The 20,697-nt window shown below is 40.8% G+C and overlaps 6 protein-coding genes across 8 annotated transcripts; 4 read left to right on the top strand and 2 right to left on the bottom strand.

The window, feature by feature from the left end:
* The first annotated feature begins 1,343 nt into the window (after positions 1-1,343).
* Positions 1,344-3,939, top strand: LOC141834753 (putative protein phosphatase 2C 4). Its single transcript, XM_074722101.1, has 4 exons — positions 1,344-2,789; positions 2,876-2,989; positions 3,319-3,583; positions 3,662-3,939. Exons 1-4 carry the CDS (start codon positions 1,359-1,361, stop codon positions 3,775-3,777), a joined length of 1,926 nt encoding a protein of 641 aa, XP_074578202.1. The 5' UTR covers positions 1,344-1,358; the 3' UTR covers positions 3,778-3,939.
* Positions 3,940-4,151: 212 nt separating this feature from the next.
* On the bottom strand, positions 4,152-5,411 carry LOC141834548 (ENTH domain-containing protein C794.11c). Its single transcript, XM_074721862.1, has 4 exons — positions 5,256-5,411; positions 4,996-5,118; positions 4,764-4,925; positions 4,152-4,687 (listed from the first exon to the last, which is right to left on the bottom strand). The coding sequence occupies exons 1-4, from the start codon at positions 5,366-5,368 to the stop codon at positions 4,264-4,266; spliced, it is 822 nt and encodes a 273-aa protein (XP_074577963.1). The 5' UTR covers positions 5,369-5,411; the 3' UTR covers positions 4,152-4,263.
* Positions 5,412-5,756: 345 nt separating this feature from the next.
* Positions 5,757-10,539, top strand: LOC141834549 (ras-related protein RABE1c-like). The gene is made up of 9 exons (XM_074721864.1): positions 5,757-5,864; positions 5,951-6,129; positions 8,656-8,728; positions 9,012-9,112; positions 9,196-9,261; positions 9,335-9,432; positions 9,512-9,574; positions 9,662-9,754; positions 10,150-10,539. Exons 2-9 carry the CDS (start codon positions 6,057-6,059, stop codon positions 10,225-10,227), a joined length of 645 nt encoding a protein of 214 aa, XP_074577965.1. The 5' UTR covers positions 5,757-5,864; positions 5,951-6,056; the 3' UTR covers positions 10,228-10,539.
* Positions 10,540-12,080: 1,541 nt separating this feature from the next.
* LOC141834383 (uncharacterized) lies at positions 12,081-12,582 on the top strand. The gene has a single exon (XM_074721739.1). The coding sequence runs from the start codon at positions 12,112-12,114 to the stop codon at positions 12,580-12,582; it is 471 nt and encodes a 156-aa protein (XP_074577840.1). The 5' UTR covers positions 12,081-12,111.
* A 341-nt stretch (positions 12,583-12,923) lies between these two features.
* Positions 12,924-15,980, bottom strand: LOC141834658 (actin-2-like). 3 transcript variants are annotated; one of them, XM_074721990.1, is made up of 6 exons: positions 15,866-15,980; positions 14,690-14,752; positions 14,187-14,580; positions 13,500-14,113; positions 13,314-13,420; positions 13,003-13,217 (listed from the first exon to the last, which is right to left on the bottom strand). In XM_074721990.1, the coding sequence occupies exons 2-5, from the start codon at positions 14,747-14,749 to the stop codon at positions 13,355-13,357; spliced, it is 1,134 nt and encodes a 377-aa protein (XP_074578091.1). In that variant the 5' UTR covers positions 14,750-14,752; positions 15,866-15,980; the 3' UTR covers positions 13,003-13,217; positions 13,314-13,354. The 3 variants fall into 3 exon arrangements, with proteins under 3 accessions (XP_074578089.1, XP_074578091.1, XP_074578088.1); XM_074721988.1 differs by lacking the exon at positions 15,866-15,980 and adding an exon at positions 15,763-15,855 and having other exon boundaries at positions 12,924-13,420; XM_074721987.1 differs by having other exon boundaries at positions 13,003-13,420.
* Positions 15,981-18,730: 2,750 nt separating this feature from the next.
* Positions 18,731-20,191, top strand: LOC141835310 (uncharacterized). The gene is made up of 2 exons (XM_074722753.1): positions 18,731-18,925; positions 19,417-20,191. The coding sequence occupies exons 1-2, from the start codon at positions 18,899-18,901 to the stop codon at positions 20,128-20,130; spliced, it is 741 nt and encodes a 246-aa protein (XP_074578854.1). The 5' UTR covers positions 18,731-18,898; the 3' UTR covers positions 20,131-20,191.
* Positions 20,192-20,697: the final 506 nt, after the last annotated feature.

The following is a 20,697-nucleotide window of genomic DNA, read 5'->3' as shown; positions in this document are numbered from 1 at the left end:
TTACTGATGTCAATTTTTGCGTGATGTGTACTCATATTAACTACTACATTCATCATTCATTTGACCAAAAGGCAAAGGCACCCAATGTGAAGAAGTGTAGAGGGAGGACAATGGAGTAGTCAAAGGAGTGGAATGGGGAGGATGGTGCATGGTTTCTTGTCTTTATGTGCTCATCCACTTTGACCTTGTAACTTTCCTTGTTCTTCTCTTCTCTTGACAAATGCATTTTCATGTATGGGAATGTTGGATGTCGTGTGATATCTCCACCCACCCCCCGTTGAAAATGAGTTTTGAAAATTTAAAAGCATTTAAAATAATTTTTTTAAAAAAATTAAACTAAATGACAATGACGTTCACAAAAATCAAATGAAACTTCACTAAGATTCACACACTTAAATAATTCATTATAATAAATTAAAGCTGTTCAAAAATGACATGTGATTAGAGCGTGCAAAATCCTTAAATTGACAATATTAATTCAAGTTAGATATAAACATGTCTAGCCTTATGATAATCAACTAATGATTAAGGCCGGTGCCTCTCTAACTAAAGATTTACATGGATGACTTGATAATTACTAATGTCAATGTAACAATTTTTGAGTAACTGTTCAGAAGCAAGATTTAATGAAGGATAGCAAGAGTTCTCACTTCTATTGCTCATTTTATTTGACTTAAACAAAAAATCTGCCTAAAATATATTTTACTTGTAGTATTTACTTTCCATAACTTAAATGAGGGGTTGAAATTTCATGCAATTGACTGTCTTAGTCAAGGGATCTGATGCCATGCCATTTGACGTTATCTCTCGTTTCAATTCTGCAATCTGTGTGCTTCATTAAAACACGTCGAGTTGGTCAAATTTGTTAGGTTAATTATTAGCCATGACGTTCGGTGAATTTAATGAAAGACTTTTACGTGCAAGTCTTTGATTACTCCAAATTGTTAAGTGATTTGGACCGACAACAAATCGTTCAAATTTCATCTTCTTTCTAAATACAAGAGTTTTATGAACAAATTTAGAGGCTTTCAAATTGGATTTTTCACGTTATTAAATACTTGCCGATCGGACGAACCGCCACGGCGCTGGTCGAAGTGGACACGTGCCGAGTTCTCTTACGGCACCAGATGGCACGAATCTCGATGCAGAGGATCTAAATTAGACGACCCGACCTGGCTCGCTCACGGAGATCGCCTTTCTAAATAAGGGTGACTGTCGTCGTGGGTCAACGCCACGCGAGATCTGTTCCGAGATTTCAAAGCCCGCACACCCCTTTAAGTCAACTACCAACTCTTCCCAATTCTTCTTCCCCTCCTGTCCGCTCGCTCAATGCGACGCTTGGATCGTAGCCTGGTTTGATGGGGAACAGGTTCGCTAGGCTAGCAGTCTGCTGCTCCGGCGGGGGCCCACCCGCCGGCCGCCGACACAGGGGTGCCTCCGTCACTTGGGATCCGTGCGACGAGGGGCTCGGCCACTCCTTCTGTTACGTGCGTCCCGATGCCGTCCCAGGCGGCTCTGGCCTCTGCTCTGTTGCGGGGGCGGCCGCCGCGGTTGCCTCCTCCAACGTTTGCAGCTCTGAGGAGACCACAATGTTCCGGTCCATCTCCGGCGCAGCGGTGAGCGCCAACGCCTCGACCCCACTCTCTACTGCCCTCCTCGGCGCGGCGCCCACCGCGGCGTCCGCCTTCGAGAGCTCCACCTCCTTCTCCTCCGTCGCGCTGCAGCCCGTTCCGCGTTTATCCAGACCGCTGTCGGGCTCTCTTTCCGCCGCCGATCGCGGGTTCATGTCTGGTCCAATCGAGAGGGGATTCATGTCCGGCTCCCTCGATCCCCGCTTCGCCATCTTCTCCGGTCCCATAGAGAAGCCTTTTCCCGTCTCCAGTGACCTCCGGCGTAGCGTCTCCCATAGCCTCTCAAGGCCCTCCCGCCACGCTGCCGCGGCGCGCTCCCTCTTGCACGAGCTCACCAAGGCGATCTCCAAAACCATCTCCAACGCGGCACATGGCCAGGGATTCCTCGTCTCGCCCGTCAACGGGGTCAAAGATTCCACTTTGCTGGGCGGCGGATCGAAGAGTACAACCCTCGACACGGCAGCGCAGTGGTCCGACATGCCTGATTCTGTCGACGGCAACATCCAATGGGCGCAGGGGAAGGCAGGGGAGGATCGCGTACACGTGGTCGTATCGGAGGAGCACGGATGGGTCTTTGTGGGCATCTACGACGGCTTCAACGGCCCCGACGCCACCGATTTCCTGCTCTCCAACCTCTACGCCACCATCCACCGCGAGCTCAAGGGATTGCTCTGGGACGAAAAAGGCGAAACCTTTCTCAGCGAGGAAACTCTTATCGACCAAATCCCCCTTCCTCTCCCCGCCGATTCATCAAATTCCACATCCACAGAACAGATTGCCGCCGACAAGAGCCGCTACTGGTGTAAGCGCGAGTTCGATGCGGACAGGTCCGATCTCGAACGGCGGCCGAAAGAACAACCGTACTCAGTGAACCACTCTCAAGTGCTGGAGGCGCTCAGCCGGGCACTGGAGAAAACAGAGGATTCCTTCTTGGACATCGCCGACAAGATTGTGGCCGACAACCCCGAACTGGCGCTCATGGGCTCCTGCGTCCTGGTCATGCTCATGAAGGACGACGATGTCTACCTCATGAACGTCGGAGATAGCCGCGCTGTATTGGCGCACAAGACATGGCACGAGCACGGGAGGATTAATGAACTCCACAGGAATTCTACTGCCTTGCAGCTTACTTCCGATCATAGCACCTCGATCGAAGAGGCACTTATCTAAAAAATTAATCTTTCTGTGAATTTCCTACTTTGCTAATGTGATCGAATCATTAATCAATTTAATTTGTTGTTCAGGAGGTTCAAAGAATTAGGAAGGAGCACCCTGATGATGCTTCTGCGATCTCGAACGGTCGCGTGAAGCGAACGTTGAAGGTAACGAGAGCTTTCGGAGCAGGTTTTCTGAAGCAAGTAAGGCTTGCTTTCAACTTTTGATCTTTGTTTTCCACAACAACAACAGCAAAAAAAAAAAAAAACCTTCTGATCTTTGCATATGTGGCTTTGCTACTCATTTTGGTTTGTTGAATTTAATTGCTTACTATCGGTAGGTCAACACCCTTCATTAATGGCTTTAAGAATCATCCTGTCGTTGATAGATTTTGAATTAAACTATATATTCGGTCTAATCCAAGATGACAACTTTTATCTCAAATAATAGTATTCTCATACTACCAGTTGGATCAAAAAGACAGATCTTTCATAGTTCTTTATTACTGAATCTTTGCAATCTCAACTTGCAGCCTAAATGGAACAATGCTCTTTTAGAAATGTTCAGAATTGATTATGTTGGTAACTCACCCTACATAACCTGCAACCCCTTCCTCCACCACCACAAGCTCAGCCCAAAAGATAGGTTTTTGATACTCTCCTCCGACGGGCTTTACCAATACTTCACCAATGACGAAGCCGTGGCTCAAGTCGAAACGTTCATGGCGACAACCCCCGGTGGCGATCCTGCTCAACACCTTGTTGAAGAAGTCCTCTTTCGTGCAGCTAAGAAAGCTGGTAAGTTCTGAATATGCAATTCATGCATCAACACACAATATCTACTTCGGAGGAGACATCATTTGTGTTTCTTTGTAGGCATGGACTTTCATGAATTGTTTGAGATCGAGCAAGGCGATAGACGTCGGTACCACGATGATATCTCCATCATTATCATCTCTTTGGAAGGGCAAATTTGGCGATCGTGCATGTAAATAGTAGGAAAAGAGTAGGAAGAAGAAGTGAAGAGAGGTTTACACAAAAAGAAGAGGGAAATAAGTAGAATTTAGCTTCGAGGAGGCTCATTGATTCACTGAGCATGTATTGGCTTAGACACCAAATGCTTGTTAATAACAGAGTTAAAAGATTCTTTAGTGTACTTAAGATGAAAATATTGATTAAAAATAAAATAATGTGAAAATATGCAAGAACAGAAGTACTATCGATTTTTTCCCCTAGCAATTATTTAGAGTATGATATTTACCATGCATAAACTATGTATAATGTCTTGGATTTAGATTGTATTTACTTGGCTAGCAAAAATGTAATTACCCAAAACTTTATTATACAAATATTCAAAATTACACCACCACACATAAACAACTACATACAAGAGTTTTGCTAAACTAGAGGTTTAATCTTTCTAGTTCTACAATCGCCTCAGCTCGTGCTAAAATAGAAGAGAGCTGCATCATCGTTAGCTACTGAGTCATCAGAAGCAAACTCACACTTTCATGCTCCAAGCGACGACTAAAAGGATGGTCTTCTTTCAGACGCTCGATCACTTCTTTCTCAAACATCAAAACCTCATCACCCTCCTCTGTTTCATCTCCGTTCTTGAGCTCTACATAATCTCTAAGATGTTTATTTTCAATATCCAACGCTGGATTCATCTCCTCCTCCCTCTGTGCATTGCCTTCGTACGTGGAATTAATTCTGTCAAATGTGGAGGAGGTTTCTTGGTTGGATTGGGTAGAGAAGGAGCTCAGATTGAAGCTGCCGAAACCCTGGATTCCGCGCGAGATTTGGCGAGCCCGGGCGCGTTCTTGTTTGAGGAGAGGACCTCTCTCCAGGAGCTTGATGACCCTCTCTGTTTTGTTCTTTACAGAGAGGCCCCAGTTGAACCTGAAACGAGCTTACAATGATCAGAATTAAGAGGACGATGAAGAAAATATTACGAGTGAATTATGCATGTTCTTGCCCTTTCTCGTCTACGTATTGGAATTTGCTCATCTCCTCCATCGTCTCTCTGTCCTGCTGGAACTCTTCTGAAGCACTCTCAGGACCATGGGTCAACAGATGCTCTAGAACGACCACAGCCTTGTAAGCCTCTCTCCATTTCCTTCTCTCAAACTTGGTCAATCTTGAAATCACACAAAAAATATATATATGATTATCAATTTTAAATGAAAAATTAAATCTAAGAAAGGAACCTTTTGTGCAACACATCCACGATTCTCCAGTAGTCATCGACCTCAAATGCTGCCCGTGAAATCCGGTTCATGGTCATCGCATCGGGAGCCCATGAGCCCCCGTTCGTCGTCTCTTCAGTGAGCCTAATCATCAAGCACGAGCTAGTTAATGCAAGTTTAGGAACAGATTTACAAAAACAACTCTTAACAGCATAAACAGAGATATCTTTTTGCAGTTTCCAGATCAAATTCAAACGATAAATGGTTGGAAAAGATCTCACAATTGAGCCGGGGTGACATCTGTGAGAGCCAACCGAGCTGACCGGATCTTTTCTTTGAGGAAGGAGGAGGCCTGCTTCCTGAGCTCGTCAAGGAAAGGAGAGGCCATGGCCATGGCAGCTTAAGCCTTCATAAGCTTTGGGCATGGCTTAGCGAGATTATGTATAGATTGCAGAAGAGTAAGAAAAGGTTGGAAGAAATCTTACTAAATGAATCATTTTGGGGTTGGAATTCTTGAGGGCGTAAGCAATGGATGATCATGGCATGCAACTGCTCCACTAATGGCAGTGCGTAGGAAACCTGCTCATCTGTCTTGATATTGGTGGTTGCTAGTTCATCCCTGTAAAATAAAATTCTAAGACTATTCTACTAATGTTATTTAAATTTGATTTATTAAATATATATTTTAATTCTATTTAGTGGATATATATATATATATATTTCTTTCTATGCATGAATATATAACTCGATTTGGAGGCCTTCGGACTTTCTCCACGAAATCCTCCTCTTCCAATCGCAAGTCCTCTCTGCGGCCAGAGAGAGACCGACTTTTCGCGTCGCGATCTTGAAGCATTCTCCTTGGACGTCTTCCTCCTCCGTTACTAATCAAGGTAATCGTGTAAGTTCTCCCTCGATTTCCTTCTATGTCATTGGGTTCGTCTTGATCGGTGGGGATTTTTTGCTTTGTTTTCATCAGATAGCTTCGGTGTGTCTGTGTCGCAGTTCTAGAGATTCTTACTCGTGGCCCTTGATCGATTGATTTTCCTTGTGTCGTCTGGGAAGCATTAATCGTTATTGCCATAATGGCTGCTCCACCTGCTAGGGCTCGGGCGGACTACGATTACCTCATCAAGCTTCTTTTGATCGGGGACAGCGGTAATGACTCTCATTTCTTTTTGTTTCTGTGGAGTTGATGACAATTTCGTGTATTCTTTTGTAGGATCTTTTCCCCAAAAGACCGTCCTTTTTCTCTTTTTCCCGTGTTGGCGGACATTTTTTTACCGATCGATTTGATATTCTGATCTGGTGATCCGCTATGGTCGGATCTGTTGGCGAGTTTGTTGTTTCCTTGCAATGAACGAATTTTAATGAGTTCCTTTGCTTGTGCTTGTGGGAGCTGGATTCATGCACACTCGATATGCTTGTGACCTAGAATCCAAAGTCCATCCGTTCAATTGTCTCTCCTACATTCTCACGCGTTCGCTTTTCTCTTTTGTTTCAGAAGAAAAGTAAAGGATTTTCTTTGCTTAGCAGTAGTTTATTACATGGCACTCGGTTTCTTCTACGTTGCATTATTTAAATTGAATAGACAGGAAAGCTGATCCAGTACAATTGTTATTGTAATGGACAAAGTACATTCAAGCTTCAAATTTTCATTTCATTTTACTTATCCTCTACGTAGCTTCTGCGGATGTTTGTATGTCGTGTTCCTTGTTTACCATTGATTCTCTGAAAACTAAAAAGCCCAGTGCAACATAAGAGGAGATATACATCTAAAGACAAGTTTCCTTGTTCTCTGAATGATCCTCGTTGACAAAAAATTATGATCTGCAAACCAAGCCACATGGACTACCAACCACCATTCTATGAGCCCATGACCTTAACGCTTCAACATCCCCCATGCATAAACCCCAAGTCTAGAGCCCCAATTCGCCTACACGTTGTCCTTATGTGCTTTATCTTTAACAAGCTCCGCAAGGTCTCCAATATAGTCTGCTCCTGTAGCCCAACTATGTGTGTTAAGAGAGTGATCATAGACCTTATCTAGGGTCTACCTTCACCAAAAGGCCATCTGAGAGCTCTACTTGATTTCTTGATAAACAACACTAGTATCTCATAACCACCCCCCCCCCCCCCCCCCCCCCCCCCCCCCCCCCCTCCCCGGCGTCTCTTCTTTGTAGCATTGCCTTTATCATTCATCACCCTCCTCTAGCTACTTGTTGCATCTGCCATTTGCTAGAATGTTCCTCCATGACCTAGAACGAGCTTCATCTATGCCACAATCCCACTTCCATCTGCTTTGCTCCATATCAATTTCACCCCTCCATTATATCCTCCATAATGGCAAGCAACCCTAGACAGCCCTTGATCTTTGCATAGTGAGACTATGTTTTATCATACCCACCAAAATTCTGTGCGCTACTAATGAGTATATTCAATTTATCTTTTTCTAGTTTGTGTGATTCACAAGATATCATCCAAGAAACACTAGTGTTTATACACCTTATTATAATAACGCTGTTGAATGCAAGAATTACCATCTTGGTTACTGCACATTCTATGAGTTTCCATTCATGTATAAGCTGTTGTTCTCATCTCATGCTTTTTTATTAGTCTCGTTCCTTCTTTTGTCCTTTTATATCAAAACTACATTCTTGTGTCTAACCCTCAGCAGTCAGCCGTTTCTCTATTTAGGGCTTTTGTTATTCATTCTTTCCACAAAGTTTGCTTTAGATCTACTTGTTGCATCCTTCTCAAGTACTAATAAAGGGCAGTTCAGTGTACGAAACTCCTGCCAATGCGGGGTCCCATGGAAGGGTCTATTGTATGCAATCTTACCCTGTTTTGCAAAAGATTATTTCCAAAACTCAAACCTATGACCTCTACATCACACATTCACACGGCAACAACTTTACCGTTGCGTCAAGGTTTCTCAAATACTTATACATTAAAAAATTAGAGCTGTTGTGATCTAATGGCTCATTTATCTTATATCTCAGTTGATGTCATATTCTGAGACCACTATTTAAAAGCAGTCACTTTATGTGGTTGCATAGGCTTATGTGATGAGGGATCTTATAGTGACTTAATATGTACACATAAGGATTATGCAAGCTAAATAAGACCTAGCTTGTTAAAATACTAGATATATCCAAATTAATAGTGGTTTCACAAGATCATTTTTCTGAATAGATAAAGAATAGGTCAACATGTAAATATCTTTCATATGGTTTTTGTTTGCTTTTTTAGCATGCATTGCTATATGGTATGTGTTTCATGTTATACATTGCTTAAATTCACATGTAAAATATTTTTATATGGAATTACACATTGCTTGTGATGTTGATGCAATAAACTCATATCGTGTGCAATTTCTTGCCTAGGTTAATTGATTTTGTAATTGGAGATCATGGAAAAATAGGTGCTGAAACTTGTCCTTAGGTAGATTTTGTGGGGCTATCAACATGCCGTGTTGTTCGATTTTCAAATGGTCGTTTATTGCAAGAATTCCTCCAATGTGGACGCTATCACTTGGGATTTTTTAGGCAACATGTTGATGGGAAAATGATACCAATAGCAGAAATCACTGCTTGTTGTTCCATGTTTTTTCTCCTTTAGAAGTTTATCATTGATATATTGAATACTGGCTTATTTTGAAAGAGGAGGAATGGTGTGATGCAGGTGTCGGAAAGAGTTGCCTCCTGTTGCGTTTCTCTGATGGTTCCTTCACAACAAGTTTCATTACTACTATTGGGTGGGTTGTGTTTCTGAACATATAATTACCTTTCCTTTTTCCTTTTTTTTTTTATTCTTTTGGTTGTGAAAGGGAGCCTTGGCGCAAAGGTAAATTTGTTACCGTGTGACCTAGAGGTTATGGGTTCCAATCTCAAAAACAACCTCTTGCAAAGTAGGGTAAGACTGTATACAATAGACCCTTTCTCGGGATCTCGCATTGGCGGGAGCTTCGTACACCCGGATGTCCTTTTTTTTTCTGAAATAGTTGTTGGATTGAAAGTTTGTGGGTTTTTTTTGCACAGTATTGATTTTAAGATCAGAACTATTGAACTTGATGGCAAGCGAATTAAACTGCAAATTTGGGATACTGCTGGTCAGGAGCGCTTTCGTACCATAACAACTGGTAGGGTGGTTGTTTTTCTGAAGTATGATTTGCAGATGCAGATTTTGAAAAAGCTTTGAAGTGATACAATCCTTTTATTGTAGCTTACTATCGAGGTGCCATGGGCATTCTGCTTGTTTATGACGTCACTGACGAATCATCTTTTAACAGTAATCACTTTCATCCTTCCAGTTATAATTTAATCTGTGTCTTTCTCATAGTACATGCTTCTCAAACATACAGACATCAGGAATTGGATCCGCAATATTGAACAGCATGCTTCTGATAATGTCAACAAGATTCTTGTTGGTAACAAGGCTGACATGGACGACAGTAAAAGAGTATGCTCTTCTAGTCTGTTGTAGCTGGTTAAGCCTACATCTTTCACTGATAGTGACGTTATTAAACTGTAATATACAGGCTGTTCCAACTGCAAAGGGACAAGCACTTGCTGATGAATATGGGATGAAGTTTTTTGAAACTGTAAGTAGTCATATGTCACTCATCATTTTGCTGTCTATTCATAGTTCATCTACGGTATAGTTGATTGGTTGTTTTTATACATCACAGAGTGCAAAGACAAATCTAAACGTAGAAGAGGTCTTCTTTTCAATAGCTAGAGATATCAAACAGAGACTTGCAGAGAGTGATAACAAATCTGAGGTAGGTTTTTTTTTGAGTGAAAAGGTTACTCATATTGGGTGCTTGGTATGTCTGCTTGAGATAATTATTAATTCCATTATGATGTTTGAATGGACTAATTTGAGCTGGAATTACAATTTCGTTCCAAGTTCTAACACCTAATTTTTATTGGCCCAGTATTTTCGTCCTTGTCACTTCTCACTATATGGATTTCTTTTATGATATTAATTTATGGTTAATTTTCATTGATTACTTTATGGGTTTTTAGATCATAAATGTTGGCTACATTAAACAACCGATATCATGGATGGTTTCCTTTTGAGTCCATGTAATTCTAATCTGATGGCTGTGGACCAACAAGTTTGACTTGTGATTTCTTGTTCCTTGCTTTTCCCTGATATGTTGTTTGGCTGCAGGATGGGACTATCAAGGTTAGCAAATCAGACCAGGCCACAGCCGAGGCTGCTGCAGCTCCGAAGTCAGCATGCTGCTGATCTTGAGATCCATCAATTTCTCACAGACCATAGATTGGATTAAACAGGGATCTAATTTGCTTGTTATAGGTAACATACGGTCTCTGTGGTCTGAACATACTGGGAGATGAGGTGTAGGTGCTTGTAAGTTTTGATTGGAGGACTAAAGCCGCGTATATCTTTGTTACGGGATTGAACCTCCAGTTCCTGTTCTATTGTGTTTCTGAAATCAGTGTCTTTTTTTGGGTCAGGAACACCAGTGTCATTATGGATAATGTATGATTTTCCACACTGTCAGTTACGTTGTTCTTCTTTACCTTGAATTTTACAGGAAAAGAGCCTACTATTTTACTACTACTATCCATTGTTTATCCTTTATTTATGTCCGAAATGAAATATCAAATCGTTTGCTTTTGTTCTGGTGGCTGATGTGCTTTCATCACTATGTTTGCATGATTTTTCTGAAAGATAACGGAAGATATTCAAAGCACTTGTAACGTAATTTTGAGAGAATGCAACATGAGTTGTGCTGCTTTTAAGTTTTATTCATTCATTTGTGGAGCAGCTTGTTCATATACTAATTTCCATTTGAAATTGTACAGCCATCGAATGGTTCATGGTAATTATTGCAAGTATTAAAAAAATCTTGAGAGAATTTTTTGCAACTTGACTTGAAGAAAAAAAAATCAACTTTAAATTGTTGTATAAGATCGATATTAATTTTTTTGCACGCACCTGGAATTTTCTAATTTGTTAAAAAGATTATGCTCACTAACTTTCCATGTGGAAAAAGGTTATTCTTCGTAGATGCTTTGAAATTGAGTCCAAAATTGAGAAAGAATTTAGGCATGACTCACGAAATTAAGGAGTGTCACGAAATCAAATTCATATACAGAGATTGATTTAAGTTTTTTTTTTATGAACTTTCTAGGTAAATTAAGTCAAGTTTTTTTTAAAAAAAAATGAATGAAATTATCAGTTGAAATGATTATTTAAGTTTGATTTAATTTTTTTATGAATTTAAATTTGATTCAATTGAGCATGATTTATTTATATATTTTTAATTTTTTTAATTCAAACTTATTTGATTATTTAAAATTTTTATATTTTTAATCTTATTTTTTGATTAATTATTAAATTTGATAATATAAATTTATTTATTATTTAAAAAAAATTATGCATTTGACATATTGATAAAAATTTATTGATGAATATAATTTATAAATTTTATTCATAAATATTATTTATGAATAATTCACCATCTCTAATCATAAATAGTATCATAAATATTAATGAGTTAAATATAAATATATTCAAGTTTATTTATTTAATTTAATAAATTTATTTATTTAATTGACTGACCTTGTATATTGAAGAATATAAATAAATTCTTACCAAATGAATATTAAACTTGTTCATGAAAGTTTAACTACTAGTTTACAACCCTAAGTTCCTCAGTTCACATCTAAAGCCAAAGTTTAGTGACCGTTTAGTAGACAAATCTACAATTTTTTTAAAAAATAAACTAGGCAGATTAAATGAGCTGAATTCAAATGATATGGTTGGTGGGATACAATGGGAAACCAGGAACTGAATTCAAATGTACATATATAATTATCAACAAGGCTTCAGATTTTGCCATACCAAATACGGTCGAGCTCACAAAATTATCACACAAGTCAACGCTATGGTCTTCTGCTCCAAAATTTCAGGCCAATTATCAAACCGCAGCATAAGTCACGTGAAACTTCCAAATGTTCATTGCAACCTTTATATTCACATCGGCGTTGATCTCGACGACGACTACGCGTTTCTCTCGACTATATATATAAACTCGATCGTCTGTTTCGACAATTCTTAATTACAGGCTTAGCATAGAAATATAATTAATCCACTAAACAATTAATGAAGCTTAGTTCAGGAGATGAAACAGCGCCCAAGCTCAATCTCGACCTCGAGCTACTGACCCGCGGCAACCACGACGACGACGAACATGAGAAGGCGAAGCCGCGCAGGAAGCGGAAGAGGGCGGCCGACGCCGACGGCGTGTTCGAGTGCAAGACGTGCCACCTCCGGTTCGCGACGTTCCAAGCGCTAGGCGGCCACCGGACCAGCCACATGCGCGGCGACCGGAAGGAGGGCCGACCGGAGAAGGGCGGCGTGTGCCACCGGTGCACGGTGTGCGGGGCGAAGTTCGAGATGGGGCAGGCTTTGGGCGGCCACATGCGGCGGCACAAGGCCGCGGGTGGGTGTTGGAAGGAGCGGAGGAGGGCGAGGGAGGTGGTGGAGTTTGGGGTGGCGCCTTTGGAGGTTAACATGTTCGACGTGGTGCGGAGAAGCGCCAGTTCTTGTCAGCTCCTGCAATTGTTTGTTTGATTAATTAATTCCAATTGGTTCCATGAATTCGATTCATAAAAGTTGATAATCTCGATGTATTTATAAAGCAATTTCAATAAAACAAAATCATATTGAACACGCCTTTAATATTTATTTTGTATTAGAAAAACCTTGTTTCTCAAATCACTTCCTAACTTTATTTTTCCCCTGTGGATTATATTTGGTTACTTTCGTCTCCAATTCATAATAGACTTAATCATTAATCCGTTTTCTGTTGCCATCTTAACTGCCACATTTCACACTCCAAATTTCACCAATGATCTCAATTAGAGCATCACGAATCAAACAATTTGGCCAAACTGGAGAAACCCTGGGGCAGAAACTAGAAACTCATGGCCATCAAAATCTGAAAAATACAGACAGGTACAAAAAAAGAGGTTGATAGGCAATTACAAGTCATCAAAACAACCAAATAGCAATCCTTTGAAAATATAGTCTAAGGAAAAAGGTCGACAAACCAAGCAACAGCTGCCAGCCCTGGGGCACCAAATTACCATCCAGCTAACACAAGCATAGACTACCTAGATGTTGGGGTCTGAAGAACTAAAAGGGTCGAAAATTCTGGTGACACTAACTGATGGTATCTTTGCTCAATCATCATCAAACGGGGAGGCCTAAATTAGCCAAAAGCACAAAGTGGATATGAATAGCACAAACAAATCTAACAATCTTCTGACAACCTACTACTAGAATCAAGCCACAACTAGAACCTATAGTGGGGCCATGGAACGGCTAAACAGCAAATGGATGCTTAGAAGCACTTCCGGTGGACAATTGCCGGACCAGATTCCTCGTACTCACCCTTTGAAATCCACATCTGCATGTTTCATGAGTGTCGAAAGTCAAGTATCGAAATATCACCAAAAGGATTGAGATTGCACATGAATAGAGTATACCTGCTGGAAGGTGCTAAGAGAGGCAAGGATGGATCCTCCTATCCAGACACTGTACTTCCGTTCAGGTGGGGCAACCACCTTAATTTTCATGCTACTAGGGGCAAGAGCAGTAATCTCCTTGCTCATTCGATCAGCAATACCAGGGAACATGGTTGATCCACCGCTAAGCACCACATTACCATACAGATCTTTCCTGATATCTACGTCGCACTTCATGATGGAGTTGTATGTAGTCTCATGAATTCCAGCAGACTCCATGCCAATCAATGATGGCTGGAATAGAACCTCTGGGCACCTAAATCTCTCAGCACCAATAGTAATGACCTGGCCATCAGGGAGTTCATAGCTCTTTTCGACAGCTGAGCTAGTCTTGGCAGTCTCCAACTCTTGTTCGTAATCAAGGGCAACATATGCCAGTTTCTCCTTAATGTCCCTAACAATTTCCCGTTCGGCAGTTGTTGTGAACGAGTACCCTCTCTCAGTAAGGATCTTCATGAGGGCATCTGTGAGATCACGACCAGCAAGATCCAAACGCAGAATAGCATGAGGAAGTGCATATCCTTCGTAAATTGGAACAGTATGGCTGACACCATCGCCGGAGTCGAGCACAATTCCTATCAAAAACACACAAATCAGACCAATGGAAAATCTAATAGCCTTTAATGAATCAGCCATATCGATACAAACCTGTAGTACGGCCACTGGCATATAGAGAGAGGACTGCCTGAATTGCAACATACATTGCAGGAACATTGAATGTTTCAAACATGATCTGGGTCATTTTCTCTCTGTTTGCCTTAGGGTTAAGAGGGGCTTCAGTTAGTAATATTGGGTGTTCCTCAGGAGCGACCCGGAGTTCATTGTAGAAGGTGTGGTGCCAAATTTTCTCCATGTCGTCCCAATTGCTGACAATTCCATGCTCAATTGGATATTTCAAGGTGAGTATTCCTCTCTTTGACTGAGCCTCATCACCAACATAAGCATCTTTTTGGCCCATACCAACCATAACACCAGTGTGGCGGGGTCTACCAACAATACTGGGAAAAACTGCTCTAGGAGCATCATCACCAGCGAATCCAGCCTTGTTTGCCAAAGGCAACATAAACCAAAGAAATTTTCAGTGTTTATGCCCAGAACTGCACAATATTGAATATCAAAGAAGAAGCAAATGCTAGTGTGAAATGGCTAACCTTGACCATTCCAGTTCCATTGTCACAAACAAGAGGTTGGATATCCTCAGAATCAGCCATTTTCTGTATATCAGAATCAGAAATGCACATGAGGAAGTTAGCAATTTCATAGTAATACACTTTCTGGAACATGCTAAATTACATGACTTTACACATCTAAGGTCAGCAAACTAAAAATACATGCCCTCCCTTTGCAATATCTTCAAATGCAGAGTCAAAGAATTGTGGAGCATCAAAATCCACTGAGGATTAGTCATATTTTTGTAGGAGTAAATCATATACATAATGCACACTCCTTAAAACAAGAATTCCAAATAGGTCAAATTATCAAAATAATCTAAAAAGATTTGAGTATATTTTATCAAGAAAAAAGTCCCCAAGCAGCCAACTTTCGTGGTTGGCAAATAAAATATCTTCGAAGACCTTAATTTGTGTAAATTTCCCTGCCAAAGTACCATCTATCGTTGGGAGAAGAGAAGCTAATTTTTGCTTAGGTCCCTCAACACAGAAACACTAATCCTGAATCAAGACTTGGCTGCTAATTTCACTAGCACAAGTACCAAACTGAATCCTAACAGATATCTCTTTTGCCATGGCCAGAATTATTCCGCAAAGAAAATTTTATGTGATTGTGAATTCGCATATTCTGCTTTGCACCAGTGACCGAGTTCTTTTTTGCGAGGTTTATGTTTCAGTTTAATACTAGCAAAAGAAGGGGAAAAAAACAAACTGCTGAATCCGCTGCCTCGAATCTTTGTCTATTTATAGAGAACAAAATTAAACGAAAAGGATAATTTAAACAAAAAAAAAAACAAAAGTTGAATACAATCAAGCCGGTTTTTTCTGACTAATAGACTTCTACTGAATAAAAGATCAGATCCAAAACAGATTAATAAAGAACGACTATAATATATTTTCAAGAAAAAATACGGATCCTGACGGAGAGAACCTCTAGAGACCAAAACATTCAAACCCCCAAAGCTTCATTTTTTGAGAGCGAAACATGAATTTTTTTTTTGTTTACTAAGGAGTCAGATCGGTCAAAAAAACAAACAAACGATCGGTGTCAGTACCACTAGATCCAGGCCCCCAACCCGTCAACCAGGGAGAAACAAGATCATTAACAGAAGACGCCACAAATCTACGAGATCGGAGGAAAAGGAAACTGGATCTGACCTTTTCCGATGAAGGCGACTAGATAATCGGGAAGAGGCGCAGCAATAAGAGACGCCAAAGACCAGCGAGTTGGAAGGAAGCGAGGACCGGACTGTGGAATACGGAGAGATGCATCACTTTTAACAAGGACAGATATCTTGTAAATTAAAAAATTTTATTTTATAGTATAGTTTATTTACTTTTATTATTTTATCTTTATATGATTTAGAATATATTATATTTTTATACAAATAAAATCTCACACATAAAATTTTAGAAGGCAAAATTAAAAATCTGCTTCTGATTTCATTATAAAAATATTTGAAAGGATTTCCTTACTTCATCCTCTTTATTATATAATTTAGTTGTTATTTTTTATTGCATGTAACGCGAGAGCATTATAAAATGTTGAATAAAAGAGAGAAAATCTTTACGGATCCAATTAAACTATCTATTTTAAACAATATATCTTTTAACTTATTTTCAAAATATAAGGGCTTTTATTTCTATTTAGAAAACATAGAAGGTCAAATATAATATCCGAATTTCAAATATAAGTTAGCTATTTTTGGAATAAAAAAATATGATGAGATGCACTTGATGAAAATAAAAATAATAATAAATAGAGGATAGTTTTTTTTTATTTTTACCCAAAACAAAAATATCTTATTTCATAGAATTTTTTGCTCCTTCTAAGTTCAAAAATTTTGTAAGTTCGAAAGTTAATGGCAATTTACTCACAAAAATTTCATCTATCCCAATTTCAATACGGTCTTCAGTGCTATCTCTACGTTCATATCATACATGGGCCTGGAATCGGCCCACTAAGTCCATGACCCAAAAGCGTGGGCCGATATTCATTTCTTCGAAATAGATGAATAAAGTGTTGTAGGTCAAATGATTTTTTATATATATTTATATCCGATCTCAGGCTTCGATTTTTCTATCTTCTTAATTCTCCTCTCAAAATCTGTGATCTTTTCGAAATAATATTTTTCTTATTTTTGTGCCTAAATCACACGAGTCGAAGGAGAACATTGATTGATTTGAATGACTTCCACCTCTCGTTTGCGTGCCCATCTTAAACTATCTATTCCATTCACATTCCATGCTGAATTAAAATCGTATATTTTATCCTCAAACAGATCAGAAGATCCTTGTCGTTTTTGCCGGATTTTGGGCAAAAGGACATCGTGGCTAAATTCTGGTCAATCTCAAATTTCAGACGACAGGGATTTCTTTGCTTATTTTTGAACAAAAAGTTGATTTTGATGTAAAATAAACTGTGCGCCATGATAACGCACGGGAATCCGCCGAACATGGTGGGTCTCATCATTTGCCTGGGGATGACGTCAGGCCTTCGTTCTCACGTCCGCCGTGTTTTTTCTTCTTTTTGCGGATGCGAGGAAAACGAGCGCAGCGGACAGCGGCGCGCCCGCCGTCAACCCTAGTAGCAGGCGGCGCGCGCATCGCCTTCGCCTTCGCCGTCACGTCGCGTAGGCATCTATATAGATCGGCATCGCATTCTTCCGGGTGCTGGGCCCCGGTACGCCGACCATACACCGTGGCCGCCACCGCCACGGGCCCACCCTCCACCGCCCCTGCGCCACCTTCTGATTCCTTCCTTCCTTCCTCAGGAGAGAGAAATGGTGAGGACCACTGGAACTTGACCGGACGGTCAGATCCGGTTCGGATAAATCGGGCAGTTTTCACGCAAGGAATCGAGGAATGCTTTAGGATTCGCGTTCGCTCCTTTCCCTGTAACGCCGCAGGAGCCGGACGCACTCACTTCAGGCGGGGCCCGTCTCTAGGGGCGTTATGATTCGTGCTTCACGCCAAACGCCGGTGGCCCCCCACCTCATCATGTTGATGTTGGTGCTGGAAGTGACGGAAGTGTGAAAAGCCCGCGCGACTCGGTCTTATTATTACAACCAATTCGGATGTGATTCAAAATGTTTTGGAAATTCACAAAAAGGCCCAACTGAATGATAAATCTTAGTTAGTCTTGTTGATTATCTGTGTGGGATGATCTGTTTAGTCCCATGAAAATTTTTCACTGGTCATCAGGATAAATCGAGAAGTACACGCGATGGCCAATCCAGACGTCCAGCATTCTTTAATTGCGCTCTCCATTTAAAAAAAATTTTTTACAAATATGTCGTACATAAAAAAAGGTCAACTGAAAAAAAAAATGATAAATCTCAGTTAGTCTCATGGACTCAATCCCTGGGGGTGGCCGGTCCGATCCCACGGAAGTTTCCCACCGACCACTAGGGTAAATCGAGAAGCGCATACGGCAACCAATCCAGATGACCAGTATCCTTTGATTGCGTTCCTCATTTGGAAAAATTTTTTATAAATACGTTGTAGTTGGGGATCGAACCGCGAAAAAAAAAGGTCAACTGAAAGAAAAAATGATAATCCCAATAGCCACATCTCTAGGGGTGGCCGGTCCGGTTCCAAGATGTCCAGCATCCTTTGATTGCGTTCCCTATTTGGAGGAAAATTCCTGCAAATATGCCGTAGGATGTCCTACCGTTGCACCATTGCCCCGGGGACAAACTGTAGTGGGTATTTTTATAGTGACAAAACCCCTTAAGAGATTTTTTAGAGGCCCTAAGTTACAACTCCGAGCTAAGACTGTCCCTCACCGTTGCACCATTGCCCCGGAGAAAAAAAAAAGGTCAACTGAAGATTAGCAGAGAGGTTGTCATTGTGATTTGAATATTTTGGAAAAAGTTCATAAAATATCGAGTTTAAATATATATGATTTGCGAGGATTAAATTGAGAAAAGCACGGCTCAACGAGCGCGGAACGAAATTAGAGCATTAATATATGCAACGACGAGTCGCTGATGCCTTTTCAGATCGCAATTTGCAAGCCACATCATTTCGTACAGAGTCCGAATCATTTCCTTCTCTCCTCTCTATCTTTCTCTTATTTATTAATGAGTTGAGGGTTGAGAGTTGAGGGAAGAACTCTGCTACTCTTATCTTTGTGCCTTCTTATAATTTCCTACACTACTTCTTTTTAGATCTTCAACCTCTGCATGCATGGAGATTTCTAACGCTTACTGCCAGGTACACCAATCGTTCTGAGTTCTTGAGGTTTCTCATATATTTTATTACACTGGTCTGGACTCGAATATACAAGCATAATTCCTGCAATATCACATGTAGTTTCTGACGAATTTGATGATCGAACATGATTTTTTTTTTATTCTATAACTAATTCTTCTGTTCTTGTAATTTCAGAAGTACATGAACAATAACAGTTTGCTTCTTTATATCCATTTTAAGTTTTCCTTTTTGGGAAAAGAAACTCCATGTCCATATAAGTTTTCAAAGTTCTGGTGCAAATGGAATGTGAAGTAGACTTAATTAAAAGTGTTTGTAAGAACTTTAAGATCATGAATTATAGAGAAAAAAAAACTGCGCCTTCACTGTTTCCTCGTTGAAAATAAAAGAGCCTTAACATGTAAGAGCAATGATCAACAAGAGCCTTATAATGATATGTCTTCTAAAACTACAAATTAAAATCATCCTAAACATCATGGTAATTCTCCCCTCAGACAATGGCAGCGGGACATGGAGTCGAGGAAACAGCAGCGAGATGCGCTGAGACCCAACAGCTACAGCAAGCACAAGAGAGAAAACTGAGGCCTGCTCCCCCAGAGAAAGCCTTGCAGTGCCCTAGGTGTGCCTCCACCAACACCAAGTTCTGCTACTACAACAACTACAGCCTCTCACAGCCCAGGCACTTCTGCAAGGGCTGCAAGAGGTACTGGACTCAAGGAGGCTCCCTCAGAAACGTCCCCGTGCGTGGTGGTTGTAGAAAGCACAAGAAACATTCATCTTCTTCATCCTCCTCCTCCTCCTCCTCTTCCAAGAAGGCATCATCGGAGCAGGATCTCAGTAGCAGCATCACTGCCCTAATCCCTCCACCAAACCTGTATTTTGCTGGCCAGCCACCGACCAAGCAGTTGGTGGGCGCATCAGCTGTCTCAAGTGGTTTTCTAGATATGCTAAGGAGTGGGTCGGTGGGCAGTGCAGCTGTTGTGGGTGGTGGTGCTGCTGCCCATGGCAGCTTTGGCAGCGTGTACTGTGGTGGGGAGGAGACTGCAGAGTTGTGGTTTGAGAGTCCTCAAGCTGCAAGCCCTTCTACTATCAACAGCCACCTGCCATGGCAGGATGCAGCAGGGAGCATGTTGTTGGATTGCAGCTGGAGTGGTAATGCAGCTGTTGGCGATTCTTGGCAGGGGTTGATCAATAGCTCTCTGCTGTGAATTAATCAAGTGAAAAGTTAGCTAAAGAAATATATATATATAGTTTTGATGGTTTCAAATATCAAGTCGTGTTTTGGAGACTCATATTGTCATGCATCCTTTGATTTTACTACGAGCGTTTGTCAAGTGAACATTATATCTAAATGATGAGATGTCCATAACATGTTCATGAATTTTAAATTATCATCTTACAATGTATCACATAGCCCTTGAGACTGATGGATGATTTATACTTTTTCGCTATCAAAATGATGGAAATTAAAACACCAATGGCGATTGCGAGAGGAGCGAGTGAGCTAGGCCTACATTATATTAGCTGCTCATGCATGTCTTCTACCTCGCTTAGGGCCGGGTGTCAAGGGGTCGCCGGAGATAGCTCGGGTTCATTCTTTGTTGGACCAGGGAACACGAGATGGACGGGATCCTGGCCCAACTCGGGTTCAAGCTTCGACTTATGACTGGTTTATGCCGAGCTTAAGTACTCAACATGATTTTTTCTTTTTTGAATTTGAAAAAACTCTCATATTTTGATTCACATTCCACTGTTAAGCACCAACTAAGTACCTT

The sequence above is a fragment of the Curcuma longa genome, chromosome 9 (genome assembly GCF_044706935.1).
Source record: "Curcuma longa cultivar G26 ecotype Majalengka, Jawa Barat chromosome 9, ITB_CL_G26_1.1, whole genome shotgun sequence".
Classification (NCBI taxonomy): Eukaryota; Viridiplantae; Streptophyta; class Magnoliopsida; order Zingiberales; family Zingiberaceae; genus Curcuma; species Curcuma longa.
The sequence above is the reverse complement of the archived record's forward strand: the minus strand, read 5'-3'. Positions and strand labels throughout refer to the sequence as shown.